The sequence below is a fragment of the Mesoplodon densirostris genome, chromosome 2 (genome assembly GCF_025265405.1).
Source record: "Mesoplodon densirostris isolate mMesDen1 chromosome 2, mMesDen1 primary haplotype, whole genome shotgun sequence".
NCBI lineage: Eukaryota > Metazoa > Chordata > Mammalia > Artiodactyla > Ziphiidae > Mesoplodon > Mesoplodon densirostris.
This window is the reverse complement of record NC_082662.1, coordinates 115,303,395-115,313,811: the sequence shown is the minus strand read 5'-3', so window position 1 is coordinate 115,313,811 and position 10,417 is coordinate 115,303,395. Positions and strand designations below refer to the sequence as shown.

General features: G+C 60.3%; 1 protein-coding gene across 2 annotated transcripts; it reads right to left on the bottom strand.

Annotated features, from left to right (window-relative positions):
- Positions 1-611: 611 nt before the first annotated feature.
- On the bottom strand, positions 612-9,228 carry EFNA3 (ephrin A3). 2 transcript variants are annotated; one of them, XM_060088123.1, is made up of 5 exons: positions 9,101-9,228; positions 2,721-3,034; positions 2,186-2,251; positions 1,916-1,993; positions 612-1,703 (listed from the first exon to the last, which is right to left on the bottom strand). In XM_060088123.1, exons 1-5 carry the CDS (start codon positions 9,226-9,228, stop codon positions 1,573-1,575), a joined length of 717 nt encoding a protein of 238 aa, XP_059944106.1. In that variant the 3' UTR covers positions 612-1,572. The 2 variants fall into 2 exon arrangements, with proteins under 2 accessions (XP_059944106.1, XP_059944096.1); XM_060088113.1 differs by lacking the exon at positions 1,916-1,993.
- Positions 9,229-10,417: the final 1,189 nt, after the last annotated feature.

The following is a 10,417-nucleotide window of genomic DNA, read 5'->3' as shown; positions in this document are numbered from 1 at the left end:
CGCAGCATGTGGGATCTTCCCCGACCAGGGCTCAAACCTGTGTCCCCTGCATTGGCAGGTGAATTCTTAACCACTGAGCCACCAGGGAAGCCCGCTACTGTGGCTTATTGCCCAAGTACATAGGAGAATGTTAAATGTCAGTTACAGGCGAGTGAAAATAAAGATATAATTTTTTCCTATCTAGGTTCACACCCCCCTGAAATCCATAGACCCCAGTCAAGAACTTCTGGTTACAGAATGGAATGGGAAGAAAAGGAGAAAACCATCACTGATTGAGCCTTATACTCCCTCTGCCATTTAATCTTTACACCAACCCTGTGAGAGGTGTATTATAACCTAAATTTTCTGATGAGATACTTGAGGCTCAGAGAGGTTGCCATGCCCTGCTCGGAAGCCCTTGTTTCTCCGTCCACTCAGAGCTGCCTCCTTGGGGGAGATGAGCCACAGAACAAGGTGTTCAGTTGACCCTTTGGCCCTAGAGTCCTGTCTCCTCCCCAGGCCCTGTGACCTGTGGGGTTTATTTAACCAGTGTACAGAAGAGTGATGGTCCCTGGAAATCACACACACTCAGTTATTTTCATCTCCAGTTTATTTTTTTTAGACTAAGAGCAGAGTATGAAAGTCACAGCCAAAGCACTTGAAAAAGGCCCAGGAGAATGGGTGGGGACCACAGAGGATGGGCAGGGCAAGGTCCTGGGAGCTGGGTCCCCCGCTCAGGGCTGGAGGGGAGGGGGCGTTGTTGTCTCACGGTCTCCAAAAGTGTCTGTGCGTTGCATAGGTCCTGTCTTCACAGAAGACAAAAGAGGGGCCAGGTGGTCCCCCAGTGCGGGGCCTAGCCTGGTGGGGAAGGGGTCTGAAGCTGGAAGGGGATGTCAAGGAAGGTCAGGGGGTTAAGGAGGGGGAGGGACTCTGTCCATCTGTACATTATATATATATAGTCTGTACATGCCTGCCTGGCACCACAATGCCCACCCCTTGTCACCCTTGTCCACTGCCGGCCCCCCCAGGGGTGTCTACTTGTAAACTTGGATTCAATCCAAACCACAGTCCTGGGAGTGGGAGTAGGGGGAGGAGGACGTGCTTATTGCTGTAAACAGGGGAAGGGGGCAGCAGGCGGTGCCACCCCCTCGCCCATCCAGTCCCCTCCCCATGTTCTGCCCCTGGAAGAGAGTGATTGGGGGTGTCTCCCACACTTCGATTTGCTCTCTCTGGGGCACATTTGCCTCTCTCGGGGGGGACAAGGGAGGAGGGCATCAGGGGTCAGAGAAAGGTACCAGGGGGCAGGGAGTCCTGAGCACTGCCCCTTATGGCACCCCGGGTTTGGTACCAAACATTACCAGAGCCACAAGGCCACTAGGAACCCTTGGCTGTCCCTGCGCCTGGTCCACTACAGTGCCCTACTTGGTGGGGAGGGGGCAGAAGGGGTGGGCACAGATGTATGGTGCAGACCCCACTTCCAGTCATCGGAGGAGGGGTCTAGGCCCCAAGGCTAGGCTTCCTTTGGAGAGGCCAAAGGCTCCCTGCTCCGTCCCAGTCCCAATCCATCTCTCCCCGCCAAGGGAGGGGGCAGAGCTAGGAGGCCAAGAGTGTCATAAGGAAGAAGGCGATGCCCACCGCCAGGGGCAGGTGTTCCCGCTTGGGGCTGGTCCCGCTGATGCTCTTCTCAAGCTTGGGCACCTGGGGGTTCTGTCCCTCAAAGTCTTCTGTGGATAGATGAATAGACAGACTGGTGAGAGCTGTGCTGCGTGCTGGGGCGGGGCACGCGGCAGCGGCAGCAGCAGTGGAGCGGGGGACGTGACCACCCACAGGGGTGGTAAAGATCGGTGACCCCAGGAAAGACATGCAAGATGAGCAGGCACCGGGGAGGGGGCTGCGGTTCCAGCAGTGGCCACCAGAGGGCGCTGCGCAGACTCACCCAGCACGTTGATCTTCACATTGGGGCCCATGGTGAACTGGGGGAGAGTGGGGACCGGCTTCTCCCCGGAGTGCGATGCTGCGGGGGTGGGGGGAGGTGCAGGGGGGGAGAGAGGAGGGGATAGTCAGGGCCAGGATTCCCTCCCCCTGTTACAGCTGAGGAGCGAGTCCCCCTCGCCTGTGCCCTCCGCCCCCACCCCCAGGAAGCCAGGGGAGCCCCAAAGCAGAGGAGGCGAGAATGGGGTCGCGGCTGGGAGCCTATTATACTCACTGGAGGCGCAGCAGACGAACACCTTCATCCTCAAACACTTCCAGTGCAGATTGTGGGTGGGCGTGGCTGGGGAGGAGACTGGGCCTGAGTCGCTTTCTCCAGATTTACACCCCGTGCCCTCCTCGCTCAGAAACTCTCCTTCTCACCCCCTCCAAACTGCCCCTCTTGGGCAGTGTCCTTCAGTACCTCCTCCACCCTTTGCGCATTGGTCGTGGTGGGTCCGCCGTCAGCCCTAGAAGCCCCTTGGGTCCCATCCCTCAAGAAACAATGACCCCTGAGGTCCCGGCCCAGAAATGGCCCTCACAGAAACAGTGACTCTGCGACCCAAAGTTCGGAATGCCACTAACCTCTTTCTTAGCCTCAAGACTCTGAGCTGGAACCCTGAGGTCCCCAGCCCCCACGCCTCATCCCGAGGTATCACTCCAAGCGACGGAGACCTAGTGCCTTGTAGCGTTGGCCCGCCGCCGGCCCCTCGGGATTCCACCCCCTGGCATTCTTAGGTCCCGCCCTGGTCCGCCGCCTGGCCGTCACTTACAGATGTAGTAGTACTCGTGGCCCGCGTGGAACTCGTAGCCCAGAGAGAAGGCGCTGTAGCGCTGGAACTTCTCCGAGAACTTGATGGGGCTGTGGGGAGCGTGCGGTCGGTTGCACTCCCAGCGCTTGAAGCCTTGGCTGGCGTTGCAGGTGCGGTAGCCTGCCCAGCTCACCATATACAGCACGTACTGCTCCGCCCCGCCTCCGGGCCCTGGCCCCGCCCCCGGGCCCACCCCTGAGCTGTTGTAGTGCGGGCAGTAAATATCCAGATAATCGTTCACATTCACCTGCACCGTGTAGCCCTCTCGCCGCAGGCTGTGGGGAGAGGAAGCGGGTCAGAGAGAACAAACCCAAAGCCAACCCACTTTCCACCTCACCGCTCCGCAGACCTTCCCCAGGGTCCTCGGAGCCTCCCGGCTTTTCTTTTGAGCTTCATGTCTTCTCAGTCCCTGTCTCTGTCCCCAGGGCCCTAGTGCCGCCAGTCCCCCCACTATCCTTCCAGGCCCACTCCTTGTTCTGCCCTTCTCATGGTGGCCACCAGAGGGTAGCAAAGGCGCAGGGAAGCCCTGCCGGCCTCCGAAGGAAAAGAGGCGGGGGAGAAGGGTGGAGGGAAGAAGGGAACGTATGCTTTGGTTACCACAGAAACAGCGCAGGCCCCTGCGACTCCCAGACCCAGGCCCGGATTTCCTCTGTCCATCCCCCATAATTCACTAGCTGGGAGGAAGGATAGAAGGAATGGAAGTGTGAAAGTGGGAGGGATCCCTTCGAGGGATGCGCACCCTCCATCGCCTCTCCCAGCATGCTTTCCTGCTGCTGCCAGTCCGCCCCAAAGGCGAGTCGGACAGGACCTGCCCTCACAGACGCATGTATGGAGGCTTCATGCATATACATGCACAGGTTCTATGGCACACACACAAATATGTTCACCGCCCACTCATAGGCGGCATACACATAGAAAAAGTAGGTGATACGTGTGCTGGACTGGCATGCCAGTATTGGTTGACCCCAGCAATCTCAAGTTCTCTTCCTGCTCTTCCCATACACACACACACTGGCACATGCTCTCTCTATAGTATGACTGACCTCTGTACCTTGAGTCCCACTGACCTCCACCCTGAGGCCACGGACAATTAGGTCCCCAGTAACGTGACACAATAGATCAGGGAACTAAGGGACTCAACACCAAGGCTCCATGTGGTGTCAGGCTAACCAGCCAAAACTTCTGTCTCTATACACCTCACTCCTCAACCTGGAGGCCAACACCCCAGGTGATGACGATGCTGGGAAGAGTAGTGGGCATAGTGCCCAGACAAGATGGCTGTGCCTCTTACTTCCCTGACCTTCTATGAGCAGAGAAGCAGATGCTGGTTCCCTTGTAATCCCCACCTGCCTTGCTAGTTACCATCAAAGTGTTGGTGTTACTGTTCTCCATGGTGGTACTGAGTGGTGTGGGGATGGGAGAAACATCTGAATGGAGAAAGAAACTCAGAGAAGTAGGCAGGAGTTTCCCCTAATTTCCTTAGCATAAGAATGCACACATCTTGGCAGTGAGAGGGGAGTGTGGTGGACACAGGAAGGCATGGGGTACTTGGCAAAATATCAAACCACTGGGGTCCCTGGTCCCTGGAACTCCCTGAGGGGACAGACTCACTTCCCATGTCTCCAGGCACCTCCCAGTTCCACAAACAGTAATTAGATCCATTAGGGAAATGAGCTTGGAGGCCTTTGGATGGCATGGGGCCTTGAGGGTCCCTCCTCACCTCACCCTACTTCCTTGGCCTTGCTTGTGCCACCCCCTCCCCAGACACTCCCTTCCAAGTCTAGCAGTAAGGCAGATAGGTAAGAGCTGGTGCTTGAGCACCCCAGTAAGAATGGGCACAGCCTCCCTGAATCATCAGGAATGCCACCAGCCCCACTTGGTTCCCATGGGAGTGATGGGTCACACTGGCCCCTCCTTGGCCCTGGCACTCAGGTGGGCAGGAGTCTCTGCCTAGGGCACTGGGAGCAGGAAAACGGGTTAGACCAGGCCTAGCTCCCAGCCACCACCCCAGGTTTGCCTCTCTATCCCCAAACCCAAAGTCTACTGTTTTCTCCACAGGCTTTGAGGAAGGGGGGCCACCAGTGCCAGGCCTGGAGCAGCTGCACAGGCACACTGGGGCCTCTGTCCTTGAGCTTCACCCGGTTTTCCAGCCCTCCTCTGAAGTAGCGCCTCCCTAGGGCACTGCCCAGTTCCTCCACAACACACTCTGCTCTAATAGAGAGGAAGCCAAAGCCAGAGCTATCCCTACAGGTACCTCAGTTTCCTCAACGCAGAGGGGAGTAGCCTTATACAAAGGTTGCTGGGCAACCACAACTGAAGAGAAGCCACCTCTTTCCCATCCCTGGGCTGAGTGGAACAGCCCATGAAATGCACCTCGCCCCCCAAGCTGGGCATGTGGGAGAAAGAACTGCTTGTGGAATGACTGTGCCCAGTTGGTAGCTGGTGGACAGGGGGCAAAGGGCTGGGTGCCAGGAATCTCCAGCCACACCTCCTGGGACATCTGAGGTGTCTGCTCGGCTTGGGCGCTTTAATTGAATCTGTCATCCTCCCAGCCTTGGCACTGAAGAGGGAGGTGCCGCTAGGCCCGGCTTAGCGCCACAGCTCACCCCCGCCTCCAGGGCCGCACCTCTCTAACCTAGAGCCACACCCCACTCCCCGCCCCACGGGAGAAGAGGATAGGCTGGGATCTGGGGGCTGGGTCGTGCCTGCCCCTTCAAACAGTTCTCTATTCTTCCTCACTTCATCCCCTCCTAGCCTCCCACTTCTCCACCAGAAAGGCGTGTCAACACACCCCACCTGGAGAGGGTGGCCCCTCACCCTGTTATTCCATTTCTCCTGGCTCTCTCCGCCCCCGGTGCGCATTCCGACCCCTCACTTTCACTCCTTCAGTGCCCTACCTGCTCGAGCCTGGTGGGGTGGGCGGCGGTGGAGCGGGGAAGGAGCAAACCTCTCCTCCTGGGGCAATTAGGGGCAGGTAAACAGGGTGTCTAACAGACCAGGGAGTAGGGAAAGGATCCCCAGAGAGCTGAACTTGTTAAATCCCTGCCCCCACCCCTAGACGCCAGGATGCAGAGCTAAGGAAGTGGAGGAGGGATAAAGACACCGGACCCCGGCTCTCCTTCTCTCTAGCGCGCGCCCCCGAGGCTGCGCGCCCCTCACCCCAGCAGACTAGGCCTGACCACGTGTGTGCGGCGTGGGGTCCGCGCACCCGGGCTTGGGTGGGTGACTGGCGAGAACGCTCGCGGGGCGGCGCGTGCACGCTGACACCCCCTCACCCCTCCGGCGCCCCGGGCCTCGGCGCCCCACCGCATTGGGTCTTGCCAGCCCGGGACTGGGCCCCGGGCTTCTCCGGACGGCGTCGGATGGGAGAAAATCAGCGCGCCCCATATCCCGGCCCCTCCTCCCTGCGACAGCGGCGGCGGCGGCGGCGGCGAAGGTTTATTGATCTGCAGCGGCGGAGAAGCGCGAGAAACCCGCCCAAAGCGAGACACATAGAAATGGAGAGAGGGGGAGACGCACACCGAGAGGGGGGATGAACCGAAACCGGATTCACTGAGAGGGGAAAGGGAGTGAGACACAGCGAAAGAGAGGGATCCAGAAACGGAGAGAGAGAGAGGGAAGAGAATGAGACAGGAGAGAGGCTTGGAGAAAGGGAGAGACGTAGAGGCCGCTCCAGAGAGGCCCACAGACAGCAAAGACGGAGACGGAGAGACGCAAAGCAGAATATCAGGGACGGGGAAGGGGTTCAGGGCAGAGACTCGGTGACAGAGAGAAAAGAGAGAGAGAGAAAGACCAACAGGGACGTAGTATAGCCTCAATAAATATTTGTTCAATAAATGTATGAATGAAAGAGAGATAAGCAACAGAAACATTTCAGAGATAAAGAGACAGGTAGGGAGACAGCTAGAGAAAGATGTTCCGTACACTTCTTGAGACAGGAGTGAAGACCAGCACCTTTGCACACTTCTGCAAAGAAATGGAACACGGGCCTGGGTGCATATATTTGGCCATTGGCCAGTCCCGACCCCCCCATTCGACTCCGGGCTCAGGGGACCCCTCGACCTCACACTCTCACGCTTTCCTCCAGTATAGTTCGCCCAATCCCTAGTTTCTGGGCCAGGTTGGGAACAGGTCTCGCTTATTCCAGAGGACCAAACGGAGGGGCCGAGTGGGAGATAGGAAGCGAGATCACGGTCGCTGTGCAGGGCACTGCCACCAGGTCTGTCAAAGACAGACCAGCGCACAATTTCCACCAGTACCCTCCCACGCGACCCCCAGGAGGCGGGGTCGCAAGACCCTCTCCACGTGATCCCAAGGGGCAGAGACCCTCGGCAAGTGACGGTGGGTGGGAGCCAGGAGCCCAGCTCACGTGACCGGGGGGAGGGGGCGCGGGAGCCTGTGGCTCGGCCCGGCCCCGCCCCCAGCTCCCTGGCCCTCTCCACTCCCGGCTCCGGAGCACGTCGCTCTCACGATTTATGGGGCCGCGGCTGCCGCAGTGAGGGAGCCGGGGAGCCCGGGCGCAGCGGCAACAAAGGCGGAGGAAGCGAGGCGGGGGCGGCGGCGGCCTCCCGGCCCGGTGCGCGCCCCCTCCCATCTCTGCCGGTCCAGACCTGTGGGGGAGCGGGGAAGACAGAAAGGAGGCTCTCGGAACCTGGGCTCCCCCACCCCCTACCAGGGCTTTCACCTGCGCCCAGGTGTATGAGGGGAGGGGAACCTGATCGACAACATCCCCCTTCCCCCCACCCCGTCATTCCCGCATCCCCCTGGCTCCGGCTTCTCCTAAGAATATGGGGGTGCCCTGACGGTGGTGGGGAACCCGGGTCCCCTCACCTGCGCGCTCTCTGCTCCCTGCCCCCCGCCAGACTCTAGCGGGGCGGGAGGCGGACGTGTGAGTCTGGGGGAGGGGGACGAACTAGACTGAGCAGGGGAGTCAGCCCCCAGTGCCCCCCGGATTTCTCCGAGTCTCGGTCCGGGGGGAGGGGCCGTATCCCCACCCCCGAGGTTTCCATGGGAAGCGAGAGGGGGGCGTCGTTGGCTCATCCCCACCCCCAGTCTGACACTCCGGGCGCGACGAGGGAGAGAGGGGGAGGCGCAGAGCCCCAAACAACAAAGAGCGGAGCGGCGAGCGGCACTCCCTCCCCAGGGAGCTTGGGGGTCGCGGCCGCCCGGCCTTCTCAGTCCCCTCCCGTGGGGCCTCGCCATTTGCTCCCGAGTCGCCCCCTGGGGTGGGGAGCCAGAAACAGTGCCACCGCCGCCGCCTGGGTAGGTGTGACAGTGACCCCCGTGTCTCCAGGGATTCCCCCCCCCCACACACACACACAGACACACACGGAGGCGGCCGGGGTGATACACACGGCGGCTCGGCGGGGAGGAGAAGACAAGGGCAGCAAGGACTGAGCAGAATGAGGACCTGGCCCCGCAGCCAGCACCCAGCCGCCTCTTCACACACCCCGGGAAACCACACGGCCGTCCTGACACCCGCCCAGACCGCGGCCAGCCACCCTAGCTCAGAAGCGGCCGGCCACGCGGACAGCGACCGCAGCCCCCTCCCCGACCCGTCGCCCGCTCCCACCCCCAGACAATAGCCGACGCAGACACACAAATCACACACTCAGACACACACGCACACTGACAGCCGCGCACGCCCGCTCACTCTTGGAGCCAAACGCCGTCCCCAGCCCGGGCGTGTGTGTGCGTGTGTGACACACCATCTCCTTGCCTCCCTCCCTTTCACCGGTACCCCACGTTCCCATTCCTATCCAAGCAGCACCTCCAGAGCCCCCCAACTTGGCGGCCCAGCCCCAGCTCACCCCAACCGGGCTTATCCATACAACCAGGGTAACCCATTCGCCTTCGTTCTGAGGAGGTGCTTGGTCGGACTCCTTGCCTCAGCTCTGGACTCCACTTTTAAAAGCAGGAGTCATAGACAGAAACCCTCACGGCTGAAAACAGGTCATCCCTGGGTCCCCCAAGTGCGGCGGCCTATCCCCAGCACACTGGTACTCCCAAACCCCAGCCCGGACGAAGGAGAGGAAGATGGGGGAACTGTCGGGTGGGGGTAAGCTATTCCAGAGGCGGGTGTGGAGAGAAGCCAAGGTAGGGTGGGGTGTCCCCGAACAGCCTCTTCAGCACGGCCCAAGTCCTGGTTACTATACCTTAACAGCCTCTTTCAGACACCCCCCGAGTGTCATAGATGCTCACAGAGTGTTTCCCCCTCTCCCTCGCCTCCTAGCCCCCAGCTATGGTCTCCCAGGACTCCCACCCCAGGTTCCCCCAGGACTTCCCAGGCCTCCCCCTCTCACTGACGCGGGACGCATGGGCTCCTTGGGCCCCCGACTCACTGCTGGTTGGAGCTGTTCCAGTACACCGCATGCCGGTTTCCCAGCGCCCCCCCGGGCCCTTGGGCCAGCAGCGGCAGCAGCGGCACGGGCACAAGCAGCAGCAGCAGCAGCAGAGGAGCCGCCGCCATCCCCGGAGCCGCCGCCGCCGCCGCCCCCCGACTGAGCCCCGCGCTCCCGGCTTCTTGCTTCCCAGCTCCCTGCTGCTGCCGCCGCCGCCAACCCCAGAGCCTTAGGCCACGCCCCCAGCCCTTCCCTCCGCCCTCCCGGGCGCGCCCCTGAAGCCCCGCCCCTGGCGCGGTCCCGCCAGGCCCCGCCCCGCTCGGGCCCGGAGCGCGCGCGGCGCGTGGGAGGTGAGGCCCGTGCTGCCCCCTCGGGAACAACCGGATCGCTACTCGCCTCTCACTCTTAGGTTTAATTTGCTACCGCCGGCCCTGGGCCTTCAGCTCCCCAGTCTGGAGTTCCCAGGAGAAGAATTAGGGAGGCCAAGACAGGGATCTTGATCTCCCGTGAACATTCATTTCTGGGATGGGGCGAAGGAGACTTGAAAAGAAGCTGGAGGTCCAGGACCCCTTAATAAGTAGAACTAGGCCCCCCTCCTTTCTGAACAGTCTGGTCCTCTGCTCCCTTTATGCCCCTCTTCCCATGTGCATGAGGAGTCAGGTGGGTTCTAGAGGGTGGCTGAGAAGTCCTCAGGTTCCGCCTAGGACCTGACAGCTGTTGACCTGAAGCCCCCAGCTGAGCAGGTGGCTTATTTTTCTTGGAGGTAGTGTAGAGTAACTCAGCCCCCAAGAATGTCAGTACTGGGTGCTGGAAGGGCCTTCAGCAGGCCAGGGCCCAAGGCAGAGGAGGGACCAAGGAGAGTCATCTATAGCAAAACAGGCTTCCCTGGGACACCTACAAAGGATTCTTGACTCACACTCAACCAGAGCCCCCTCCCAGCACAGCCAGTGGTGTCCCCAGGCATTCTCACTCCTACTCTTACGGATGCTAACAAGAGGGCAGCAGGCAGAGCACCTCGTATTCCAGCTCTCACCATAGTCATTGTCCTCACAGTGGCACCCAGGCACAGACATTACACTCACACATTCAGGAGAAAAGGCACAGACACCCAGAGGCAGAGAACATAGGAACACAGGCATCTGATACAGACATACAGACACACACACAGATAACCCTTCGGAGACACACACAGGTAAAGGCACTATCAGACAACTAGAGATCTGTAGAAACACAGGGGTTAGGTACACAGAGACTTAGGAGCACACACCCAGACACACACACAGTGACTCACACACAAGACCATGCACACACTCTGAC